The 27,146-nt window shown below is 41.8% G+C and overlaps 1 protein-coding gene across 1 annotated transcript; it reads right to left on the reverse strand.

Annotated features, from left to right (window-relative positions):
• Window positions 1-4,297: 4,297 nt before the first annotated feature.
• Window positions 4,298-26,467, reverse strand: LOC308285775 (regulator of nonsense transcripts 1). The gene is made up of 24 exons (XM_080726641.1): window positions 26,109-26,467; window positions 25,091-25,227; window positions 23,313-23,402; window positions 22,126-22,293; window positions 21,472-21,652; window positions 19,059-19,220; window positions 18,621-18,708; window positions 18,191-18,289; window positions 17,805-17,913; window positions 17,408-17,567; window positions 16,547-16,665; window positions 15,771-15,935; window positions 15,060-15,174; window positions 14,767-14,910; window positions 11,620-11,833; window positions 9,245-9,362; window positions 8,985-9,141; window positions 8,131-8,273; window positions 7,567-7,741; window positions 7,271-7,352; window positions 6,525-6,686; window positions 5,732-5,979; window positions 4,673-4,795; window positions 4,298-4,440 (listed from the first exon to the last, which is right to left on the reverse strand). The coding sequence occupies exons 1-23, from the start codon at window positions 26,277-26,279 to the stop codon at window positions 4,676-4,678; spliced, it is 3,327 nt and encodes a 1,108-aa protein (XP_080582767.1). The 5' UTR covers window positions 26,280-26,467; the 3' UTR covers window positions 4,298-4,440; window positions 4,673-4,675.
• Window positions 26,468-27,146: the final 679 nt, after the last annotated feature.

Raw genomic sequence — 27,146 nt, forward strand, 5'->3', positions numbered from 1 at the left:
TTCCAGTCCGGATCCGGATGCCTACCCAATTAATTCTCCACGGGTATTTTTTTAACAGCCTATATATATATACAGTATATTTTACTGCAAAGCGCTATTTCGGTATTTGACTACAGGGCTTTGCAAACAGACACGAATTGCCACGTGCACGTCCCGACTTGGGTCACTTGAGTCCGATTGCCGCCTCAGAAGAACCAGACGGTGTCTCGCTGACAAAAGTGACTGCAGCAGTCCCATCCATCGTTCATTGTCAAGAAAGCGGCTGGGTCTTTTCTTCACGACTGGATCAGTTTACTTTGTTGTAAACCTCGGCGCGGAGGTTAAAGCTTGCGGTTGCGGCTGCTTCTTGTCTATTAGAGATCAGCTACTAATATGCACTCGTTTTAAATTCCTGCGAGGATCACCGGTTGGCTGCAGCTGCGCTTCACAACCAATTCAATGAGCTATATTCAGTGGCGTAAAGTAACAGTAACAGAGTACATTTACTGAGGTTATTGGTACTTTACTTGAGTATTTCCTATTTCCAGTACTTTTACTTCTTCTACTGCACTACATCTCAGAGAGAAATAATTTTATTCCACCACAATTATTTGAATACTATTAACCACTTCAGCCCTATAATAATGTCTAGAGCTAGAGCTCATCTATAGGCTACATTTTGGCCATTTGAAAATAGCCGATCGTGATGGGTCGCATTGTGAGCTTGTAGATCTGCTATATATTCATTCATTCGAAAACTTGAAACGGACCTTCTGCATATGATACTTTTACTTTTGTACTTTTAGTAGCCTACGGCTACGTTTTGATGCCATATAGGCTACAATATCTTTTTACTTTTACTCAAGTACATTTTTAATTAGAGTTTACTTGTAATAAAGTATTTCTATTTTGCAGTAAAAACATTTGAGTACGTTCCACCACTGGTTACATTTGCTGCCACTCAGTCAACACTACCACCTGCTGGCTCCGAGGCCGCAGTGACGAGGATCACAGTAACAGGTCAGGTGGGCAAGATGGGGACATCTGGGCAGTGGGCACCTCGATGTAAAATTGGCTATTTTGTGTGTGTGTGTGTGTGTGTGTGTGTATATAAATCATGATGACATGCTTAAACATAGCCAATTAAGGTCTAAATATTTCTTCTATTACTGCAAAACCTATCATGTAGCCTATACGTTACTTTACTAAAGGCCCATTCCCACTGGGCCAGATAACAGATACAAAAATCTCTTTCTCCAGATATTTTTCCATTCAAAGTGGATGGTAGATAGATACAGATAAAAAAAAATATTTGCCACAGATAAAAGTATCTGTGGCAAATATCTGTGGCATATATACTTTTTATCTTTATCTACCATCCACTTTGAATGGAAAAATATCTGGAGAAAGAGATTTTTGTATCTGTTATCTGGCCCAGTGGGAATGGGCCTTTAGTCTTACAAGACCATATTCTATATTATAACATAACATAACATTTTGACCAATATAACCAAGTTTACATCGAGGTGCCCAGATGTCCCCGACTCCCTAGTGCCACCTGACCTGTATCCTAAATAACACCACCTAGCCGCTGAAGGATGCCCTGAAAGGCTGAGTGGAAGTAGGCTAGTACACCATTTAAAAAGACAATGGGACATCGCTTCATCAAAAGAAACTTTATTGTTTCCCCCCAATGATATTAACAAAAAATAATCCCTAAATGAGTAATACTCAAGATCACACAAAGAGAAAAGCGGAACACACCAAAATCAGAATACAGAGGCCTCTATAAAGTCACAAGACATCTAAAAATGTTGGTAGGAGTAGCTACAGTATCACGTCCAGTCTGAACCATGCAGTGTAACCAAATCAGTTAACACGGTTAGTGTGTTTTCTTTACAGAAGCAAATAGTTTGTGCCTCTAAATGGATATGCATGTAGCAAGTTATGACAATTTCAGACAAGTACAGAAGGTAATGGAGTATGGAAATGTAGTCTGGATGAGTTAGCTATTACATGCTTCATATTTGAGCATGCTCATTGATTAGCAAATCAAGGTATTCAAATATTTTGGATCAGATACAAATGTGATAAATATGCAGCTACGGTTAAGATGGCCTTGAGGTGACCTGGGTTGATCAGTATTTCAATTTGGAATAGTAATTCTTATCCATTGAGCCTACATCAATAATCTAATTCAGTACGACATAACCAGGCAGCATTCAAACACACATTGTTGAATGTATATTAAGCCTCATATACTTTGTCGTATGACATGCGTCAGCTGACAAAAGTAAATGATTTCAACTGAAAAACACAAAACATTAACAAAGTTTAATTAAACACTTAAACATCATTCACCCTTATGTTTTAAATAATGTAAATACATGTACATAGTGATGACAATGGTTAACTAATAGTGTCAGTCTCATAATTCAGTGACATAGAAGCATGCCACATAGAAGGCTAGGATAGGATGTCTTGGAATCAAATTGTGATTGTGGATTAAACAGGTTTCATCATATCATTCATGTGTTTTCACTGGGCATGGAAAATGAAAAACAAAGTAAGCATAGCTCACTTAAAACTACAGTTCTTCAAATTTCACTATACCCAAGTTCAATATAGGACAAGTTGTACTGTTTTGAAACAGATGCACATTTCGTTGTCAACAGTAAATCAACTACTAAGCAAGAAATTATGCATTCTTTGGGTCCTTTTTTTCCCTTCACATATCTAGAATGTACTGTAGTAGTTCCAAAAACCCACCAGTGTGCAGCAGTATCTGTGCTGGAGGTTGCTGTTTTGTTTGTTTCTTTGTGAGTGTACGCATGTCTTTCTAATTGCTGGCTTGTATACCTAAATCTATACAACAACCTTCTGAGGGCAAAGAATGATTTACATTTATAGATGATCCTTTGTTAAACATCTAAGTGTAATGTATGATCTAAAGCAGAATTGCATTCAAAACCAAATTTCAAACACTGTCAAAAGCTATGGCCACACATCATCTTCAATCTATTTGTTTTCAGATAGGACACAAAGAACTGTAAAAAATGTTGCCAGCTGTCTCGCTCTCATCTTAAACGTATGATCTCTTGCTTATAGAATGATTGTATTTGACTGTAAGGGGAAATCTTTTCTTGCATTCAACTAAGGACTTACTAGACAAGTGTCTTAGGAATGTACCACTCTTCGAGTTATTTTATGGATATAGTTATGCTCAAGATGAGGCCAATCTGCTGTACTAACTTGTGTAGGTTCAGAAGCTTGTGGGTTGGCTTTGAAGCTTTTAATTTGGAAATCATCAAAATAGCCTCACTGCTTCTTTCAATTAGAAAATGATTACTGTATATAATTTTACTCTTTACCTACAGAAAGATACATTTGGAAGAAGAAACCAAAAACAACATTGTCTCACTCACCACAGACCTCTCAGGATCTGTCACAGATTTGTCTCGAGACAAAAATGTTTTTCTTTAACACATTTTGTTCTCTTTTTTTCCATTTTTCTTTTTTCTCAAAAGCAAATTCCACCACTTGCTTCTTTGCAGACCACCTTGAGAAGACCCGGTTGAAAGACGGCCACACTCGCTCGCTTCCCGTCTCTCAGAGAACCTCCATGAAAACAGACTTTGTGGAGAAAACTTTCCAACTCAAAGTTCAGAATGAAAAGCAAAGGATCCGCGGCTACTTCCCGCCCCCGGAAATCATTTGATCTGTCCTAGGGCGCGACCACCCAAGTGCATTGGAACACCTTGTGTTTTCACTCTCTTAACGTTCTCCGCGTATGAACACAGAGCGCAAGCCCCAGAGTCAAACTTTGAGTTTAAAAAAAGTTCCCGTATCGACTGACTGCTTCAAGAGTTGAACGCCCCATTTGCTCCTCTCTCGCTCTCTCTCCTATGCATGTGGGACAATCCAAGTGAGCTTGGAGGAGGTTGGTGGGAGAACACCTCTCCTTCATCGTTCTCGGCTTATGGAGCAAGGTCCCCAACCGTACTACCAGGAGATCCCTCAATGGTGTGGGGGGAGGGGCACTGGAGGAGAACATGGCAACACTGCCCCTCGGTCCCACTGAAAGATCTTTCTGACCCTTCACCCCTCCTCCCTTGACCCATATTTCAGGTCTTTCCTCTCCAACTGCACTACTCTGACCAGCAACACCTCCATCTCTCCCTCGACGTGTTGTGTGCGAGCGGCAGTGCCCTTTCTGGCTCTCTCCTTCCGTCTCCTGCTCGTTCTCTTGCTCTGTCTTCCTGTCCAGCTCTCCTCATTTTTTCCTTCTCTCACTCCTGTGATTGGTTTGGCTTCTCTTGGTCTCTCTCCTGTCACTTTCACACAGTGGTGCTTCAGTTGTAGCAGTGGAAAACGGGTATCCATGTTTGTTCTTTTTTGTTATTACCCAGATTAAAATGCAGACGAACTAAGCTCAACACAGGCCTAGCTCCTTTCCAGAACCTGAGAAATAAATGTAAAAAGCACTTATTAATAGAATGAAACAGATTTGACAGTTTTATCAGGCTGTATTTTAGTTTGTTTCATATAAACAAACTAACATACTGTATAAACTGTATAACATAAGCATGATGGAATTATTATTATTACAAGGAATGATATTTGCTTACAAAGTAACAAAAACAAATACATGTTAAAAAGTCAAGAGTTCTAGATAAAGTTGCAAATGCCTTACAGCCTAGTACTGGGACAGTCCAGTTACACCAGCGTGTTGGTAAGCCCTCTCCCCCTGGTAGGTGGAGTCTTGGGACAGAGCCACGTCAATCTGGGACTTGAACTCGTCTCCGAGGTAACTGTCCTGTAAAGGAAAAATCACACCCGTGTGAAGTGGAGCTGTGTGTGTGTGTGTGTGTGTGTGTGTGTGTGTGTGTGTGTGTGTGTGTGTGTGTGTGTGTGTGTGGATCATGTGTACCGATTTTTGTGACATTTGAAGAAAATATGTAGGAAAAGGAGCAAAAAGTGTGTTTTGGAGAAAATTCAAGATGGCGGAAAATCTATCATGGCGCAAATGGGCGTGGCCTATATGGGGAGATGCGTCATGACCCAAGGAATCCAGGGAAAAAATATTTTTAATTTTCCGACCTACGGTTCAAGAGTTACAGGCCAAAACGTAAAGTGGGGTGTTATGGCGCCACCATGCGGCCAAATGACACAATTATTTTTTATTTAATCCTTGAAATCATTATGAACCTCCTCTCCAAGTCTTGAAACTCTAGCCCCTATGGTTTGCGAGAGACAAATAATTGAATGTGAGTTTTTGCGATTCCCATTATAAGTCAATGGGAATTAATTCACTCATAAATTAATATCAATTAAACTATAGAACCTTTCTCTTAGAAAAGTAATAGCCCACGATTCCCGAGTAAGCCGGTCGATTTGACATATGGCGCGAGTGTGTGGTGGCAAAACTGTGGGACTAGTGGCGTGCCGAAGTTTAGGAAGTTCAGGCTACATACAGACAGACAGACAGACAGACACACAGACAGACCCACCCACACGGCCACGTATAGGGAGCCTGTGCTTCACACAGCTCCAAAAAACAACATTTACAATAGTCAAACAGCTTCAAAAGCTCTTGGGTGTAGTTTAGAGATGGGCACTGCTATTAAGCTATAAAGTAGCTCAGCTCGTTAAAGAAATTGCTTCTAGCCATCTAGCTTTATAAATTGATCAGCAGTTTTTACAGAATCAAAGTTCAATCAATTCACTTCAAACCATCAAGTATCAAACAGACCTGTGAGAGTTCAGGCTGGGATAGGCCAGGCTGGCTCATTTGGGATGGCTGGCTCATGGTGATGTAGCCCTGGGTGAGAGGCTGGGAACCCAGGTCCTGACTGGCCTGGCTGCCGCTCAGTCCACGGTCCGGCCCTCCGTTCGCCCCGCTGTGGTTCCCCATCCCACCACGGTTTCTCTGACGGCCGCCTCGTGACCCTCCGCCACCTCCACCACTGCCAACTTTGCCTTTCATACCTCCACCTCGACCTGGAGAGAAATAAAAGTTTATACATAACATGATTTGGATTTGATATTAACACTTATGTTGCAATGATTTTTTCTCTTCAATGTCTCGCGTTGCCATGGTTACCATAGACTTCCATGTAATTGTGCAAGTGTGTAAAAAGTGCACGCCCATGCCTAGATGATGCACCACGTGTGTAGATGCTGTTCACAGCTTTCAAACAAAAAAATCCGCTTGGAAATCCGTTCAGGCATTCATGATTTATCAGCCATTATGTTTTCTTCATATGTAAACAAACATGGCTGCCATGTTTGAAAGAATGGGTTGGTATGGGGGTTAAACATGCAATTTCGCGATCGCGATCATGCCTAATACATTTCTGGAGGTCCAAAAAAAAAAATTGAAAAAAAAAAACTCGGGAAACTCGGGGTTGGCACAGCACTAGTACCAATACAAACTTGGGAAACTCGGGGTTGGCACCATATGTGTTAAGACACATTTCAGAGTACAAGATGGACACCATAATTGTTTCCTTGAGGGAATTGCCAGTGCATCATTTCTTTCTCACCTGTTGCAGGGCCATTCATTTGACCCAGGTACCCGGGCGGAGGCATGGGGGGCATCACCAGGTTGAAGGGAATGGGTATGTTCATGGAATTCAAGGGGTTTGGGCCTGAGCCTATCATTCCAATTTGGTCATGGGTCTGGAAATACATGTTGGTTGTACGGCCTGTGGTGTAAAAAGACAGTATTTTACTCTCAAAGCAAATTTGGTAAGCTTATTTATAACAACATATTTATATTAGTTTTCATGTTCCGCTGCCCTAGCAACAGAGGCATGGCACTGAAGGCAGTGTTTGGTTGTTCGGGACGTAACTCGAACGGCACAGAGTCGTCTGAAGTGGACTTCGCAGTGTTCAACACGGCGTCTCGCTCGGCAGTGCCTCTCTACGCTCAATTCTGCTTCAGACGGCGTGCCTCTGTCGTAACATATTTTTGCCTAACTACTTCCCGACTTATTAGGGGCTGTAGTCTGTTCTCACCAACTTCCAAGGCAAGTGGGAAGAGTGTGTTTTGGCGTGAGCTTTCCTGTTACTGTTTTGCATTGCATAGTTATGACGAATCAACTAGAGTACCACAAATTAGAGACGACTTGCATAACGCAGTGTGATATTTGCGCAGGGCGAAACTGATAAGACGGTGGCCATAAGAATATTTTCACCTATCGCCCATCCCTATTAGGAATATATACTTTTAACATAATTATAGCATTAATTAGCAGCACGGTTGTTATAAGTATGAGGCATCACTTACCATTGCTGCTGCGGTCATACGCAGACCCAGGAATGAGGGCCTCTCTGGCATCATACATAGCAGTGCTCATGAAACGACCCCCCTATGAATCAAGAAAACAAACAATGATATTCCACTGTCTACACAACTTCAGGCAACATATTCTGAACCTTTTCCTTTGAGCTCCACCCGAAGCCAACACAACATTAATTTATTATCCATAAGTCCAGTCCCGTTATTCTTTATGTAATTTATTTGATGTGGGTGAAGATCAATGACATTTCACAGGATGAGTGTGCCACTGTCTCTTAACTCACAGGGTTAATGGTGTTTACTAGCTTGCGGGGTTTGCTGAATTGCATGAGGCTCTCTCTCAGGTTGTTGAGGGGTCCTTCCACAAGAACCTTCTGCTCCTTGTAGTAGTTCAGCAGGTGGTTCCACAGAGGTTGCTTGGACAGAGCTTTTGGGTTGCCCACAATGATCACACCATACCTTAACAGAAACAATTGTTTCAAAGACTTAAACCCTAACGGCTCTATTTTGGGCATTTTGCCATTATAGCTGAAAAACATCTTTTAAAATAGGGCTTAAGTGGTAACAGACGGAGAGGGTAAAAGGGTTGAAAAGCAGTTAGGAAAACTGCTCATAATAAAAGCGAGTAAAATCCCACAAACCACGAATGTTATCGAGTGAGAAACCTTATAAAAGCAATCAAGGCATGTCCAAAACAAGATGATCACGTTGATAACTGAAAAGTTAGACCTGAAAGGAGCTTGTGTGTCTCATGTCGGTTGAATTACAATGAAAGCATTCAATTGCCACCCTTTGTAAAAATAGAAGTAACTCAGGGCTATTCCATTTCTCCGTTTCTAAAGTGTCACCTGGCTCTGGTGAGAGCAACGTTGAGACGGCGAGGATCATTGAGGAAGCCGATGCCCTGGTGCTCGTTGGCCCTGACGCAGGACAGGATGATGAAGTCCTTCTCTCTCCCTTGGAATGCATCCACACTGGCAATCTCCACCTCCTGGCGAAAGGATTGGGAAGACACATCAGTGAAAAATACAACGCCGGATTCAAAAGTGGGTTTCATGTTTTGCACTTATTTGAAGAACCACAACAGAAGGAAAGGTACTCCGGCTGGTTCAACCACTCAGTGCATGCCATGCACCATATTACCGCAATGTCCTGGGTTCAAACCAAGACGGAAATAGCAAGATTCGCCATCTCCGGTTTAATTCCTGTATCTGTGTGAAGTGGGCAGACCTTTTTAGGAGACCGTAAGTAGGTTTGAGTCTATTCATTCCAATGGGAAAGTGAACGTGTTACAGAACACTGTGGTCACTGAACAAAAAATTGGATCCGATCGTCACAAGCCACACAATATTTCCAATATTTTCATACTAAAATGGCTTTTTCAGAGAGACAAATCTACTTTATAATCAACCTTTCTCTTTCCCAGCAACACACTAACTCATACGGGATCTAGCACCTGTAAACATAGGACGTGCGCGAGATTTCCGTCAGATGCTAGTGCCCACTTAGGAGACGTTTTGTAGGATTTGTGTACCATGTTTGTTTACCTCTAGTGGTTCCAATTGAGAACGTGTATCTTCCTATATTAAAAATACTTGGTTAAAATCCGACTCAAGATCTGTGTTGCATGTTGTCCCTGCTCTTTACTGAGAGGTCTAATCAAAACAAAGCCGGCTTGAAACATTGAAAAAGGTGATTATACCTGGTAGAGCTTGGTGTGGAGGGAGCCACTGAACTGCATGTACTGAACCAGATAGGACCTCTGACCCTCATAGGGGGTGATGATGCCAATCTGATCTGGCTTGGCTCCGGCTTTCAGTAGCCTGGTAGTGATTTTCTCCACGTTGGATGCCTCAGTCCTGGATTCACAAAATAACAGATAAATTGTTGTCAAGTCATCATCATCATTATTATTAACAAATTATTACCAACTTATGATATTAGAGAACAATCATTTGAAACCTGTTGAGATAGGAAGTTCCAGAGCTGGCAATCTCCTCCTGGCCTTGTGTGACATAAAAGAACATGGGTTTGTCAGGCTGGGGCCACTGGAAGTCAAAGCCCTTCTTCACACGGTCCGCTGTGGGATGAGGAGAGGAAATAAACCAGAGATGACTCAGACAGTGACTGATGTAGAACAAAGAAAACAGTGTGTGAAATGTGGAAGACAGTGGGCTTGTAATGTAATTCCTTCACAAACTGCATACTGTAAATATCAACGTACTATCCATAGTTCAAGACTAGGGATGAGAATCGAGAACCGGTTCCTGGTGGATCAATTCCTTGGAATCGTTAGTCAAAGTCCTTAGCAATTCCGCTATCGACGTCACACTTGCGATACGCTGCTTTGTTTTGTTTAGACCGCAGCCATGGACGGACAAGTCTCCCTGTTTTGTAAGCTACATGTTCTGACTTCTGACTGCTGTAATTACTAACACAAACGAGGCGCAGCTGAGCATGTGTTGTTTGCTAAATGCTCCCCTATAAATCACATGTTCAATAAAGAAAAGCGTGTAAATCCGTTGATCCAAACTATAGAAGATACAGTGCCTTGCGAAAGTATTCACCCCCTTCACTTTTTTCAAATTTGTTATGTTACAGACGTATTCAAGAAAATGATAAAATTACTTAAAAGGTATTTTAGAAAGGTTTGCAAATGTGTTAAAAATACAAAATTACAAAAACACATGTGCCTAAGTATTCACCCCCTTTACTCAATACTTTATTGAAGCACATCTGACAGCAATTAGAGCCTCAATTCTTCTTGACTATGATGCTACAACTTGGCACACCTATTTTGGGGCAGTTTCTCCCATTCTTCTTTTCAGATCTTCTCAAACTGCATCAGGTTCTTCGGTGAACATCAATTTTCATATTTCTCCAGAGATCGGGGTCCAAGTGGGCCTTCTCCAGAGATCGGGGTTCGGGTGGGCCACTCCAGGACATTCACAGACTTGTCCTGAAGCCACTCCTTTGTTATCTTGTCGTTATGTGTGTTTAGCCTGCTTGTCCTGTTGGAAGGTGAACCTCTGCCTCAGTCTGGGGTCCAGAGCGCTCTGATCAGGTTTTCATCATCAATCTCTCTGTAATTTTGTGAATTCATTTTTCACTTGATCCTGACTAGTCCCACAGTTCCTGCTGCTGAAAAATAATCCCATAGCATGGTGCTGCGACCACTATGCTGTCCTATAGGGTTGGTGTTGGCCATGTGATGAGCGGTGCCTATTTTTTCCCCCAGACTTTACACTTGGATTTCAGGCCGCCGCCAAATAATTAATTCTTTGTTTCAACAGACCAGATAATTTTCTAGATTACATTTTACAAAGTCCAAATGGGCTGTCATGTGCCTTTTACTGAGGACTGGTTACATCTGGCTACTCTACCATGAAGGCCTGATGGGTAGAGTGCAGCAGAGATGGCTGTCCTTCTGGAAGGTTCTACCATCTCCTGGAGCACTGTCAGAGTGACCATTGGGTTCTTGGTCACTTCCCTCAACAAGATCATCTCCCCCAGTTGCTCAGTTTGGCCAGGTGACCAGCTCTAGGATGAGTCCAGGTTGTTCGAAACGTATTGCATTCACGAATGACAGAGACTATCGTGTTTGTTGGGACCTTCGATGCTGCGGACCTGTCTCAGAGGTCTACAGACATTTCCTTTGACTTCATGCCATGGCTTGGTTTGTGCTCCGACCTATTAACTGTGGGACCTGATAGAGACATGTGTGTGCCTTTCTAAATTACTAAAATCAATTAAATGTGCCATAGGCTGACTCTAATCAAGTTATAAAAACATCTCAAGGATAATCAGTAGGAACATGATGCACCTCAGCTCAATTTTCAGTGTCATAGCAAAGGGGGTGAATACTTAGGCACATGTGAGTTTGTATTTATCCTTTTTTAATACATTTGCACAAATATCTAACATTGTTATTTTATTTTGTCATTGTGGGGTATAGTGTGGGGAATTTGAGTAAAACATTTATTTAATAACATTTTGAATAAATGTGAAAAAAGTGAAGGGGTGAATACTTTCGCAAGGCACTGTAGCTGCCTGCCAACAACTGCTTTAGCTGTCCACAGCTCCGCAAGGAGCAGCCGACGTTGAATTGAGTACACTGTAAAAAATAACGGTGTGCCTTCACGTTGTGACTTTACCGCAAAAAGCGGGACGTTGGATTGAGCATTCTGTAAAAAATAAACCTTCATGGTGAAAACTTTCCATTCCCATCCCTATTCAAGACTGAGTTGACACTGTTATGTTTTTACTGTTTACGACACGGCAGCCCCTTTAGGAGTTACAGTTACAGTTTTTAACACTTGTAAAAGCTTCTCACTCACCAGCAGTAACTCCGTTCTGTAGGGAGCCCTCATAGAAAATGTTGGAGGGGAAGGCACTGAGGGCTGGATGCATGCGGTACTGGACCTGCAGACGAATGGGTCTGATCCCTAGAACCACCAGACGCTCAAACAGGGACTGGGAGAGGCCGGCCTTGGCCGCCTTCTTGCACATGACGACTGGACCCAACTGGCAGTGGTCGCCCACCAGGATCAACTAGAAGGAAAACAGATCTCCACTGAGCTACAATACATGTAATATCTAGAGGGAGGAATGACGGGGTAGACATAACAACTGCAGTTAAAGGTTTTCAACTCAGGTCATTTGTCTTTTAAACCCATTTAGGCCTAACCTATAGTTAGGCCTAAATCAGAAATTAGCCTACAAAAACAAATATGTTGCTACATACTGTACATGTACTGTAAGCCCCTCCCATACACTAAAATGTGTTCCCGGCCTGAATGGGTTAAATAGAACTAGCCACTGTGCACAATGCATACTCAAACTTCTGAGGTTCTTTAGGCATGCTGCCAACTCTGTGTACTTTCCTTCTAGAGCATAACGTGTATGTTTGAGTTTCTCTCCACACAAACACAGACAGAGACTGGCCTGCATTGTCACACTCACAATTCAACTGTCTCTTCACACATCCTCTGAAAAGAGCCTTCAGCTCTTTGCATTACATTGGATAGAATCTCTTTTGGCATCACTGAAGATGGCCATGAAGGAATGGAATTCAGTGAGCTCTTTTACAAATGCTTTCAAGTAGTGCCAAGAGCCCACTGAACAGAATTGTATTAACCCATTTAGGCCTAAAATTTGTGGATGCTTTAACTATTAAAAAATAGCAGATATACAAGCTCACAGCGCTGCGAGCTTGTAGATCTGCTATTTTTGAAAAAGTCGTGAAAATGTGTGCAAATCTTTGAATATATGTATTTTCAAAGCGAATGTTTGTAACTCAAATTCTGCTTCTGGGTGGTCCCTGGAACTAGATATTTTGAGATGGGGGTCCGTGGCCAAATAAATATCATTTTGGGGGTCCTTCACATGAAAAGGTTTGAGAACCACTGACATAGGGGGCGTTCACACCAGGGTTATTTGGTCCGCTTAAAAGGGACCATGGTCCTCTTTCTCCTTTGGTCCGCTGGTGTGAACGTGCAAAGGGACCATGGTCCCTTCGTTTGGTTCGGACCATGGTCCTCTTGAAAAGGCAGGACTCGGTCCCCTTCCAAACGGACCATGGTCCGGTCCTCTGCTGGTGTGAACGGAGCCGGACTTTATAGAGGACCAAACTTATGTCTGATCAGCCTACTACATTCTGCATTGTGTGTTGTTCATTGAAAAACAATATGGAAAAAATAATAAACGACTACTCGTGAAGCAATTGTAACTTCGGCTACAAGAGACTACACTCATCAATCTTTGTTAACTGCCGTTGTGAAGCTGGATTAATAATTAGTTCTAAAAGCATGAATTTCTTACGGGAATCATTATTGATATGACCCGACCGCTGATATGTCTTCATGACCTGCAGTAGGCTACACGTTAATAATTGTATCATCTCCTCTCCCTGTGAGCAAGCGCTGCGGTGTCTTGTTAGCTACATGGAAACTGCGAGGTTACATGGAAACTGGTGACCCATCGTGTGCGGTGACTCCAGGGGTCGCTCTCCGAACACGGTGATCATTGTTTGTTTTGACACAAATACAGTCACAAATAAAAGTAAGGTCACCAACTTGTGTATAACACAGGAGGAGGAGGCGGCGCGGCGGGCGCGCTGCGCGCACAACCTCCATCCAAACGACCACAACACAAAATAAAGTCAAACTTGGCTTTTCTTTCGAGGCATTAGGATTTTCGCTCTCTTTTCGCTCTCTCGCTGTTCCCTGAGGACGGGCGTGCACGAGTCAAACTCTTCACGTTGTTGCTGGGACGGCAGTATGTCCATGTCATCGGGTGCGGTGCACAAAAATAACGGATTTAAAAGCTTACAACACTGTCCGATGCACGGCTGTTATGTTTCATGGCTAAATGAGGAGAGATGTGGGTTAGCATCCCGTTACATTAATATGTTCTTTTTAAGCATGCGCCACCGCATATAAAGTAATGGCTCATACGCATATAGATTCAACATTTGGGATTATACATTATTTTATTGTTTTTATTTAGGTTATTTATTCATTTAGCTTCACATTTCCAACCTGATAAGGATAGGAAATATCATTACGGACCCGTTGCTTCACTTGCTTGTAAAGAAAGAAAGAGACAGACAGAGAGAGATTTGATGTGGAAACGGGGATGCTTATATTATGTTCTCGCCTTCTTGCGCTATTTATTGTTAAATGAATCAAAGAGAAGGCTTTATACAGGCTATGTTTTGAGAGAGAGAGAGATAGAGAGAGAGAGAAAGAGAGAGATTCCTCCACCCATCCATCGCTAATTACTGCCTGAAATGCGGGTTTCGCTTCTTTTAAAAAAAGAGATATAGGAAGCGGCTGTGATTAATAACACAAAATTAATTGGAATAGGCAGTGAAGTAATTTTCCATAGGAATAGCCTATTCTGTCAATAGATCAACAGCCGCCTGTATGACCACGTGTCAGTTGTTTACATATTTGGTTCTTTTAACAAAAGTCCCGTGTGAACGCTAACCGGACCAAATTCAAAATGCAACAATGTAAACATTTGGTCCCTGATCCGGACCTTTTAAGCGGACTTTGGGTGAGAACGTGCCCATAGTAGTCTCTCAAGAACAGACTAACTGAGCTCCAGTTAAGTGAAAAGGACCTTTTCTTTGACGATGGCTGGCCAGATTGCTGACATAGAAACATAGGGTTTTTTCCAAAAATCTTAGAAGGATTCAAAAGACACTTATAGAATCGGGTCAAAATTCAAATTTTCACGATTTAAAAAAAATAGCAGATCTACAAGCTCGCAGCGCGGCACTCGGTGCCGCGCTGTGAGCTTGTATATCTGCTATTTTTCAATAGTTAAAGCATAAAATATTGCATCATAATGTGTTCAGGCCTAAATGGGTTAAGAGTGGTCAGATGGGTAGAAATGGGAAGGGAAAAAAGTTTCTATTTGATTATTTATGTTTACATAACACCTAAATGCATTTAAATAGGACACTGTAGTGGCCATACCTGCTTGGCTCCCAGAACGACAGGCACCATGCATTCTGGCTCAGTGGCCTGGGTACTCTCATCAATCAAAATGGAACGAAACTGCATCTTAGCCAAGCGGGGGTCACCAGCACCCACACAGGTACAGCAGATAACATCAGCATTCTGTATGGGCAACAAGGAGGTTTGAAGGGAGATGTTCATGTAGTTATATGTGTATAATAGAAAATCTTTTCAGAAATCCCAGGTTTATCGGCTTACTAATTACTGACAGAAAGTGCTCCATATTTACTCAGTAACATGGGTGTTATTACCATGAGCAGCTCCCTCTCAGCGGTGCGTTTCAGCGCCCTGTATCGCTTCTCGTCGGAGGAGGACAGCTCTCCAGTCTCATCCTTCAGCTGCTGCAATTTCTGAAGCTCTGGCATACTGCAGGTACAACACACACGACACAGCTGGAGATCAGTGATGGCAAGCAAAGCCTTGAATACATTAAAACAGACTATTGATCAACAAAAGAGAAACCAGCTAACCCTAACCTGAAAAGAAATTAAACAATTTAAAACAAGGGTCTTCAACAGGGGGTCCGGGACCCCAAGAGTTACTACAGGGGGTCCTCCAAATCTTTGTGTGATAGAAACCTTTTTCTCCTTTTTTATATTAAACACTTGAATCCTAGCGTCCATATTCTGAGAACTTTAGCCAGAAAATAGCAGATCTAACAAGCTCACAATGCCTCGCAGCTTGTAGATCGGCTATTTTCGGCAAAGAGATTTGGTGTAGAGGGGAAAAAGAATGTCAACTTTATTATTGACGGTTCAAGTGGTTAAATACATATCTGAAAACAAATTGACATAAATCGATAATACACTGATGATTGTGCTGTCAAACAGTGAAACTATATGGAATCTATGAAAAGGTTGTGGGGGTCCCTGCTTCATCTCTCTCTCAACTAAGGGGTCTTTGGCCTGAAAACGTTGAAGACCCTGATTTAAAAAAGAAACTCTGTAGTGAGCCACTATTACCTGTCCATGTTGCGGATCTGGTTGTGCAGAGCCAGGAAAGAGACAGGCGAGTCTATGGCCTCCCTGCTCTTAGCACACAGCCTCACCACCTTCAGTCCTGTCTGGTGGATCTTCTCGGTGAGCTGGTCCACAGCAATGTTACTGGGAGCACAAACCAGCACTGGCCTGGAGAGACACATGTTGTTGCATTACTTTGGTGAACAGTTACTCTGTTACAGTATGTAGCTGTGAAGTAAACACGATTACCAAGTATTCAAATCCAAGCATTTATTGTAATAGTGCAGTGCAGTCCAAGGACCAACACTATGAATATACTTATACCATGGCCCCCAGTGAATACACAATTCTGATCGGTTGGGGTGTGCAATAGTTTCAGATAACCTTTGATGTAGCAGCATCATCACAGTTCTAAATATGAAGTCTACATTAACTACAAACTTAATTAAAAGATGGATTTAAAAAATAGTTCATCCTTTTGGGGAAAATCAAACAAATGTGTTGATACAGCGTGTGTGCGTGTGTGTGTGTGTGTGTGTGTGTGTGTGTGTGTGTGTGTGTGTGTGTGTGTGTGTAAAAGACTTGACTGTCAGTTTACTGTCTCGTTGGCAGTCATTTGTAGTCGTTTCTACTGTAGGTCGTTACTCCAGCTTCTCCCAATTAGCCTCGACATCATGCATTATTCTACGATAATTGCATAGTTTCCTCATTGATTATCCATGACTTAACATTGACACACTAAAGCAGAGAAACCACAGAAGCAATCCATTAAGCCTTACCCATTGCCCTGTCTGGCGAGGTGGTAGACTACGGTGGCAGAGGTGACAGTCTTTCCTGTGCCAGGAGGACCCTGGATCAGACTCAGGGGACGCTGCAGCACTGTCTTCACAGCGTACACCTGTGAGAGAAAAACAACAACTTTAATATAAGAAGCAGGCTTATCTCTATAAAAATAGTAATCTGAAAGTCATCTCAATGTTTTCTAGAGCACTTCACATCAAAGTTTGCACCTGGGAGGAAACACTGGCACCAGCTGCATGCAACAACTGGAAGAGATTAGGGAACAACGCCTCAGCCTACTGCGTCTACTATTTTACAAACTCTTAACCACTTACAGCCTATACTTAGTTGAAGGGATTCCCAATGGACCTATACTTTGCTGACCGGATTTCAAGGGGGTTCGACATGACACGTTGCCAACTTGAAGATCAGCCATGTTTGCCCCAGAATAGGGACACTGGGGTTCATTTGGTTAAAACTTTCCTTTATTAGTTATGCCCCCTGTATTGTTTATGCTACTGTAGTGGTGGATTACACATGTTTGAGATTTGCCTGCTAAATGGTAAATGGTGCATTTATATAGCGCTTTTATCCAAGGGGCTTTACATAGATTCACCCATTCACACACACATTCATACACCGGTGGCGGAGGAAACCATGCAAGGCACCAACCTGCTCACCGGGAGCAATTAGGGGTTCAGAGTCTTGCTCAAGGACTCTTCGACATTAACTCAGGGGGAGCCCGGATTCGAACTGGGAACCCTTCGTGCTCTAATAACGGTTTCTCTACCCCTGAGCTATGCCGCCTGCTAGTATGATCTTTGTAATTCATTGCTTTGATCATTTTCCCTCCATGTCACCTGTGAGTGGTTGAGGTCAGGGAGACCATTGGCGGTGAAGCGTTTGGGCAGCTGACATTTGATGATCACATCCTCCACCTCATGGCCCAGCAACTTGTGGTAGATGTAACCAGACACAGAGGTCTCATCCACAGCAAATGTCTTCAGGGCACTCTGCATCCTGATAGTGGACACACATGATGATGATCATGCATATGAGGCTCAGACAACAGCCCTGGACTGACTTGCTTACAAGGCTAATAAATACCAAAAAAAGATTATGATTATGTTGACGATGTTCATTGACCTTAGTGATTCATTGATTGAGGATTACCCTAAATATCCACAAAGTGAAATATAATATACTAGGCATTGTTTATATTCGTTCAGATTTTTTTAATATATTATTTCTAAATACCTGTCAAAGGAAGTAGACTTCCACACAAAGTCGACCTGGAAGTTATGTGGGACTTCCACCGGTGCCCCAGCACTGCTCCTGAGCTCTATGGCAATCTCATCCCCATAGTCTGGTATAGACAGTCAAGGAGAACATACAGTACTATCCTATAGCATAACATTATTCACCAAGTTTGTACCCGTTACACCAGGTGCAAGTACAAATGTAATAATGAGAACATTATTTAAGTGAACCACAGTTTTAGATTATCAAAATGCAACATACAGTACAGTAAAGCTAATCTAAACATATTTGCCTAAGTACAATACACAAATAGCAAATGGACACAGATATTCTGTGTAACATGAGTAAGTAATGACAATGATAAGTAATGATAGTAAGGATACTGTCAGGGACTTTGATGACATGTCCAATGCCTTTCCAGAGAGGGGCCAAGTCTCCTTTGTACCTCAGGCAAATCTCATCTCCCTGCATCAGACGCATATCTACAAGACAGAAGAGAGGGCATAGTCCGAGTAGACACATGAGTTCTGAAATATACACATTGCTCCATGGAATATAGATGCCTGATTTGTAGTAGTTTTATATACAGATTAAAACAAAAAACATGAATAACAAAACGAAAAGTGAATGGCACGCACATAAACACACTCATACAGTACATCAGTGTCTGATATGATACAAAACGTAACAAAATATTATATATCTGTGTAGTCCGGTAAAAAGAAAAATGTCATAATGTAATGACACAGGCCACTGATAGACAAACCATGGTGATGACAATGACCACGAAGATGAAGAAAAACTAGGAATTACCACCTGAGTCCGTCTTGGGAAGGGAGAAATAAGCAATCCGCTTTTTATTCAGCCCCAAGTCCCACCTCACTGTTATATTGTCCTGAGTCTGATTAGAGGAAACAAAAAAAGAAACATGAACCACTTGGAACCAGTGTCAGTTTTCATTCTGTTCTTTCTAGACTGAAAATACCTGCAGGGTATATATGGTACATAAAGAGAACAAGAATGAATAGTGTCACGTAATGCCATTTGCAAAACTCCCAACTCACACAATAGAATTTAGGTGACGGAAATTAAATAATCTGTTTTGTCTGACAACCAAGAACCTCTAGCTTTTCTGTATGCCTCAACTATAGTTTCCAGTTTGTTTATCCGATTAGCGTATTAAAGCAGTAGATACTGTACGACGGAACTTCTCAAAACTCTTTCGCCCCACCTCATATCAGTTGTACAGACCTGGGACTCTTTGAGTTTCTTGTCATAGTCTGCCTCCAGTTTGACCAGCGGTCCGAAGATGTTCTGGTACTGGTAGGCATCCTCGTAGCGCAGCAGGACGTGCTGGGGCTCCTCGTCCACACCAGGCTTCTCCAGGTCCTCCAGGGTTGCTGTGGGGTTTTCCTAGGGATACGAGACACACAAATAACCCCATTAACCCAGGTGTATGTACCACTTTCGAAAATAGCCGATCTACAAGATCACAAATGACCAGCACAGTGGCCTTGTGGTTAGTGTCCAGCTTTTTGAATGGGAGGTCAGGTCAGGGTTCAATTCCCCGGCCGGGTCATACAGAATACTATAAAATTGGGACCCGCTGTTGAAGACCCCTGGCTTACATCAAACCGCCTCACGCTAGAGAAACAGGAAATAGGCTCCAGATACGCTCCAGCCCCATGGGCCACAGACGACTTACTTTTAACAAAGTGACACGTCATGAGCTTGTAGTTCGGCCATTTTCAAATAGGTGAAATATAAAATAGGGTTTAAGTGGTTAAGGAGGAAATAAAACACTGAGATATGAATATAAAGATGTCAATACAGCTATACTGCAGCAGTGTTAGCTTGACACAGTTAGGGAGTCAGGGTCGACCGGGGACAAGCTGGGCTTGAATTAGATAAAAGAGACATTGACCAGAGCATGTAGGGATAAATGTTGGAATGATAAACACTGTATCCACAGAACTAGTAAGATAAGAGGCACATTGCCATTATATACACAGATACTGTATACAGGGTTAAGTAAGGACATATAAAAGCTGTGCTCAGCCAACATGATTAATAATGGGTGGATAGTGTATGAGCATAATGATATACTGTAGCAGCTCTTTATGGCATTGTGTTACACAACATGCAACTATAAAAGTTTAACAAAGGTAGCCGACTTCCGCAAAGCTATAGTACTAGTCTAAAAAACCCAGTAACAACTGAAAATTTGACCTGAAGTGTGACAATAGAGGGAAGGCCATAGTCACCGAAATCAGTCAATTCATCCCGCAATCTGTCTATTAAGCCCCTTTCCCACTTGCACATGAAGCAGGCATACAAACTGCTTAAGAGTGAAAAGGATGCATGACGGAAACCCACCAGAGTGGTCCGGGGGTAAATCCTCACTGTTTTGAAGGCTGTTGGCTACACTGCGTCATTATGACATCACATTATAAACTTTCTTCCTATTCAATGCATATCTAGACTTTCTTCCTGTGCATGTGGGTTTTCCAATGTGCCAGCACCCTTGTTTGCGTAGTTTATGTCTTTGTGGCAGAGAATGAAACTCGCATGACCTTCATTTATTTTAACATCCCATAGAGCAGGGGTGGTCTACCTTTTCAGTCACATGATGATCACTTAGTGATCACCCAGGGAAAAGTGTTTGAAAGTCAATAATTTAATAAACCTAATGAACAATGATTCAATAATTGTATATGAATAAGATAAAGGTATTTTCACATCCCACAGAGGGAAATACAGTATATATGCAGCCATGACAAACTTCACTTATTCCCTGCATCCAAATTACTCACTACCAATGAATCATTTTCTTCCAAATCACTCATTCTGAAAATTAAAACATAGGACCTGCTTTCAATCCAAACACGCATCACTCTCTCACATTGAGTAGGCAAAGGAGTGCTATAATGTCATAAAAGTCTTCTACACAGGGATAGTCCCAGATCCCTCTAGGTACGCATCATCACACTCTTTCACTACTATGGTTTCCCTATGCTGCTCTACGTCCTAAAATAAATATTTGCATTTTGGCTATTGTGTGTGCAGACGCTTTTTTGTCTTTAACTTTAAAACTGCTATTAGATTATTCTGCAGTGAGCCGGCACCACTACAAGGACCTGGTGTGCATAGGTACCAGAACAAAGGCCAAAGGGTCACCAAAATCTATAGGGACATCTTCCAGGGAGCATGAATAAACACAAAGTGTCACAGCAATCTGCCAATTAGATTTGGATATGTCTCGTGTAGAATTGGAACATTTTGTATAATGGCGGTGCCAGTAAAAAGGTTTAATAAAATCAATAGGGGTCAACCTCTGGGTGCATTATCGTGCATGCACAGCAAATTATATGGCAAAGGCCCTATGGCAATCCACTGAATCCAGTGAGTAATTTTCAGGATATTTTGCTTGGGAGTAAAGTGACCAGATTTACCTAAGAGGTAAAACATGAATCCATGTACAGTAATAAGCATTACAACAATGTGGTAACTAGGTTAGGGTTAGTTAATATTTAGGCCTAACCTATAGTTAGGCCTAAATCTGAAATTTGCCTACAAAAACAAATATGTTGCTACATACTGTACATGTACTGTAAGCCCCTCCCATACACTAAAATGTGTATCCGGCCTGAATGGGTTAAGTTACCTTCCATAGCTCTTCCAACTTGTTGATCTGCTGGGCTGTGATCTGACGGGCCCTGAGCTGCTCCTGTTCTGACGGGATCTTCACCAACCAAGACAGGAAGCAGCGGTCCTGGATGAGAGGCTGCCATTGGGAGCTGTCCCAGTTGATGTCCTTTAGGCTGCTTTGGCTAGCACATGGCTGCCTGTGGGTTCACCCAAACAAATGTGTAGCAGTTCATAAGAGCAGTACCGTGAACAGCCATCTCATACGTGGATCTATTCTATAGGATAATTGTTGACTACTGGGTGACAAAGTTGAATATAATAATTTGGAAAAATAATAATAATAAAAGATTAAAAAACGTTTTCAGAAATCTTTTTTTTTTTCTTCTTTAATAAACTAGTCAATATTATGAATGTTCACTATGTTCTCTACAATGGAAGTCTATGAGAGTGTCAATAACTCACTCGCTCTCAATAACTCTAGCTTGAACCAACCAGTTTCAACCGATAATATTGTGACATCCAACTCCATGTTTATGACATGACCACTTTTCAATATATATTCAAATCAAAATTCCTCTCAAAGTTATGTCCTGCCTGCCTATCCTGTTTCACTAGGAAATACCATGCAGTACTATTATGTTCTAAATGACAGGATTACAGTACACCATACCTGCACAGCAACACCACCACAGAGTCGGCCTTGGCAGGGATGAAGCCCAACAGGAAGACGTTGCGACAGCCACAGTTGTAACACTCCAGAACCGTCTCCCCTAGAGGACCATCCTTATGCAGGGTCACCTCCTTGGACTTGGCTCTGACCAGATGGTTCACAATATGGCTGATAGAAAAAAGGCAACCATCGAGAAAGCACAGAATATCAATTTTAATAATATGGTCCTACCTTTGTCACTGTATATTTGCACATAGAATTAAGGTGAAATGTGTCCTTGGCATGCAGATAACCATTTGATTTTTGATGAAAAAAAATGTGTTTGTAAAAAAAAACTAGAAAACTAAAAAGAAAATAAATAAACGTTTTAGACAAGCCTCAATAATACCCCACGCCAAGTTACCACAGTATCATTCACATAAAAAGAATGTCTGAACTACTTGTGTGTGCAGTGTGTTTCTAGTCATATGAGGAATCAAGCAGAACCAGTATAAACTAGGCCGAAACTGATCCCTACACTACAAATATGTAGCTAACCCTTTATCCGGTCAATGAAGTCCATAGATACCCACAGTATACTGCAGTCCTGTCATGCTGAAACTGAAGTATTATCCTAGGCTACGTGTACACGAAGACGATACACTGAGTCGTTTCCAAAGCGTTTACTGAACATACGGAATCGTCTCAAGAAATGCATGTGTCCACATGAAACAACTGAGAAGGCTACAAAACCACTTTAGTATATATGCCAGGCCTGTGAGTGGCGCTGTAAAGTGGATACCCGGTGTTTTCTGTATTATCGGTGCACGAGCACAACACCGAGTACGTTACCTGCACACCAATATCACCGCTAAAAAAAAAAAGAAAACGTATCCGCTGCTCAGCTCTATCCCGAGTGCAGCCAGCAGGCAGGCAGCGCAGTAACGATGTGATGTTCGCGAACGAATCGTCCCTTTTGAATGGCTCTTTAAACGGGATCCAGTTTATGTCAGCGTCACGCTTTTATGTCAGCGTAACTGTGATTTGTTTGTGTTGGTTGGTATTTTGTACTGTATTCTATTCTGTGACTTTCTTTTACCAACATATTGGTTAAAAAATGTGTGTTGACTGTGTTCATTCATTTAGCTAGGTAAACCACAGAGGGATGTTTTTTTTGTTATAACAATAACATTGTTATTAAAACCTACCTGCCAGACGTATTCCCACGGCCATTACAGAACCACTTCTTGCTGGTGTTGCAATAGACCACACAAGCCGGATCATGGATGCCACAGTAGCTGTGGAAGAAAATGGGAACAATGAATAAAAGGTTAACAATGTTTGGGACATGGACCTGTTTAAAAGGACAACTTTGTTTTTTTTACAACAAGGGTACATATTTTAGATTGTATTTAGAGAAAAGAAAAGATGGTGGTTCAAATGATTTCATGTACTGCTTTCTATCATTTTAGCAAAGTTAATTATTTTGATTTCAGTGGATGGGGGCGTACAAGTGGCTAAATATGTCTTTTTAGATACATTAAGCCCATTCCCAAGATGCACCGCAATCTTTCATGGGCAGATGTGACTTATGAGGGCTAATACTCCGTCCAGGTTCTACAGACAGGGATCTCCATATACGGATATAAAAGGTGTTGTATGTTTGATGTCCGACGTCATAGGACTTTCACATAACGAGTAACTGAGTAAGCATGTCTGTGGTCTCACAGCACACGATTGGTACTACTGACTCCAACTTTTGCAGAACAGCCTATCCAACAAATATGCCCATATCTCATGTACATGGATCTCCATATATGGGTATCAGGGATCTCCATATATGGGTAACTGGTCCGATATATATTAATAATTAATTCCGTCCTGTGCTAATTCTGTCCGGCGCGACCTCGCCCTCTGCGCGAGGTCGCTTTTCGCCCTTAGGTGTCTCGAGGGTTTATTCATGTTTATTTAACACGAACAACCCAAAAAACAATGCATCAGGCTGTAAAACATGTTGCATTTCATTTAGGGCTTTTAGCCACGTCTAGTTTGTGAACCAAGTCCCTGGTTAGGCCCTTTCTACACCACCAGATGTTATCCTCTTCACATCTGCAACCCATTGGTTTAAAAAAAACTCCACTGTCGGCATTGGCATGTTATGAGTAACATTCTTCTGTCAATAAACTCTGAAGCGTTTAATTTATAATAATGTTTTATTTTGCTGTGTTTTACACCTGCGTTATCTGTGTGTGTTCATTGTCACCAGGTGCTTGAGCGGAGTTGTTCAGGGCAGCTCGTTTTGCATCACTCAACTACCTGCGTATGACTAACTAAAAAAACAACAACTTCAAAACGTCATATGTAGGACATTCAGTGATGTGACGCAAGTGCTGACAAGCTGGCAATAATGAACACAGGTGTAAAACATGCAGAATTCAACACTTCAAAGTTTGGACTCAGTTGCTCAGAAAATAACAGTGGGTTTTTGTGAAACCAACAGACAAAACCCATGCTGTCCGTAATATTGTTCGTTTATTGCCATTAAATACAATCAGATAGGACTTTTCTATCCACAAATGAGGGCTGTCTAGGGAAGCATTTGCGACTTAAAGCTTACATAAGATAGGATCAGATCAGATGAGACGTTTATTGATCTTGAGAAATTCAGTAGCCAAAGACAGCATACATACCACAAGTCGCTTGCAGTTAAATATAATCAGACTCAGGTCATGACCTGTTATTGTTGAGCGGTGTAAACGGCTCCTACTTTTCACTTTGTGTGTACTAGTGTTACACACAAAGTAACCGACGTCACGGACAGAACGGCCCATACAAGTATATATGCACGTGTGCCATGTTTGACTTGTTACCGTGCGATTTTAGTTTATTCTCTTTACTTCAATTCATTTTAAAACACAAGACAATTTAATTAATTCAAGCAAAATTATCAAAATATGAAGACAAAGCTGTGACAACAACTTCTTACCTGCAGGCATGCACAGGGAGGTCCTTAGTGTAGTAAGTGTCCTCCTCGTCTTCCTCAAAGTTCAACTCGGCCAGCAGCTGACTGGCTTTGACCACAGGATCGTCTCCATTCTGCAGCACACCCTCAGGTCCGTTCACCTGAAGACAACGAAGACAGTTGTGCTGAATGCATTAAAACAAACTGAAGAGCAGTCTAATGTCATACATGTTTACCTGATGACAGATAATGCAGTAGTTTTCAAAGTGGGGTCCTTGGGGGGGGGGGGGGGGGGGGGTCTAAATGGAACCCATGGGGAGACCTTGACATTTTGAGAAACACTGAGATAATGAGTTGCAGGTGCACAAACTGTAGACACAGACTAGGCATCCTGGATCCAGGCATAATTTTGCTTTGACTTTGACAACAAAGTTGTATCATCAGTGGTCTGTTTTCTAACAACAACAAAAACATGCCGCTTATAGGTGCTGGTACTTTTTCAACCAGTGGTCCGCCACTGGTCCCCAGCTAAATGATGGAGTCGGTAACAGGTTTCATTTGAAACAGGTTTCGTTTTACGTTCTCACTAGTTAAATTATTGTTTAACATCTGCATCACTTCATTTACAAGAAGTAGATAATGTGGAAGAATAATTATTTTTTGATCGTTTGCCTGTCATCTCTCCTATGTACTAACATAGCTAGGCTATAGTCAATACAGCATGGAATTGTGGACAAAATCGTATCCAACGATAACAAAATAGTCTACGTTTTGGGTCTGAGAGGCTAAATCTCATCAAACGGTGGTCCGTGGCTCAAAAAATGCCAAATAAACAATGGACCGTCCTCAATATGAAAAGGGTTGAAAACCACTGTCATATGGAAACATGTCAACAGTATTTGGCTAACCAAATGAGCTAGTTAGCTAGCATGCTAGCCAATTAGCCAGTGTATAGCCAGTCAGAACTGCCCCCCAGCCATGCAAAACAACACAACACAGCAGTTATTCCGGGGCGGTTGCTGAGAAGAACAAGCCGACTGACCTGGCCGTCCAGCTGGCTCTGAGTCTGGCCCTGCGTCTGCGTCTGGCTGGGCAGGGTGAAGTCCGTGAAGTCGTACTCGGAGCCCTGAGTGTCCGCTCCCAGGAGCTCCGCTTCCTCCACGTCCAGGAACGTCAGGGTCTGCGAGCTCGGCCCGTACGCCTCAACACTCATTTTACAAACCGAACGGAGAGGCGACAACGCTGCTTCACGCTGGTTTCAGAGCCGGGCGGACTCGGGAGGACTCCTTCGGCAAAGTGTCTCTGTCGTAGCCGAAATGTTAAGTCTTTTTAGGGGGGGAATAAGCGAATAATAACCAGTGCAAATGAATATGGAGGCTTGACAACACAAGGCGCGAGATACTCGACTCCCACTCGAAATGATGACGTAACACCTTGCTTCGCATATCTAATGCAAGGAGGAAGCACGTTTAGGGGCGTGTCTGTGACGTTTACAATAAAATAAAATCTTTGCTGCATTTATTTAACAACTATATATATATATATATATATATATATATATATATATATATATATATATATATATATATATATATATATATATATATATATACCTAATAATCATAGCTTTCACAACAGTAAACAGCAGAATAATAATAGGACAGTGGGCGACCTAAATTGATGTTATTCTTTTTCTGCTTTTGTAATATTGATGTTATCCTATGTAAAGTACTATGTTCAACTTATATCCGTCTGTCTTTCAATGGTATATGAGATACATAAAGTGGTTCCTGTGTAAATAAGCCATAAAGCTAACTAGGATCCCCTTTTAGTTGACCGTGTACCAGTGATTTGTGCTGTCATTAAACTGTACTTTTTTTTACTTCTATTGCAAACTGCTAATAAACTTCAATCAATCAATCAATCATGATGGTAAATTGGTAATTATCCTTAGGCCTACTGTAGTGTGAAATGCACTTATTGTTTTCAAACTATTTTCTCCTACTATTTGCACACACTGACACTACTAATGCAATAGTAGTAGTCCATAGCAGCAGTGCATGTCATTTTCAACTTACTT

This window comes from Nannobrachium achirus (assembly GCF_963921795.1).
Source record: "Nannobrachium achirus genome assembly, chromosome: 5".
In the NCBI taxonomy this organism is placed as follows: Eukaryota; Metazoa; Chordata; class Actinopteri; order Myctophiformes; family Myctophidae; genus Nannobrachium; species Nannobrachium achirus.

Bases quoted from the DNA above. Each gene is read 5' to 3' on its own strand.
- LOC308285775 (XM_080726641.1), bottom strand. From the start codon at position 26,279: ATGAGTGTTGAGGCGTACGGGCCGAGCTCGCAGACCCTGACGTTCCTG. The intron at 18,709-19,058 runs GTCTGTACAACT...TCCTCTAATCAG, and splicing joins AGAAACTCAAAGAGTCCCAG to ACTCAGGACAATATAACAGT. The intron at 4,796-5,731 runs GTCTGTTTGATA...TTTCCTTTACAG, and splicing joins CCCAGCCTGAACTCTCACAG to GACAGTTACCTCGGAGACGA.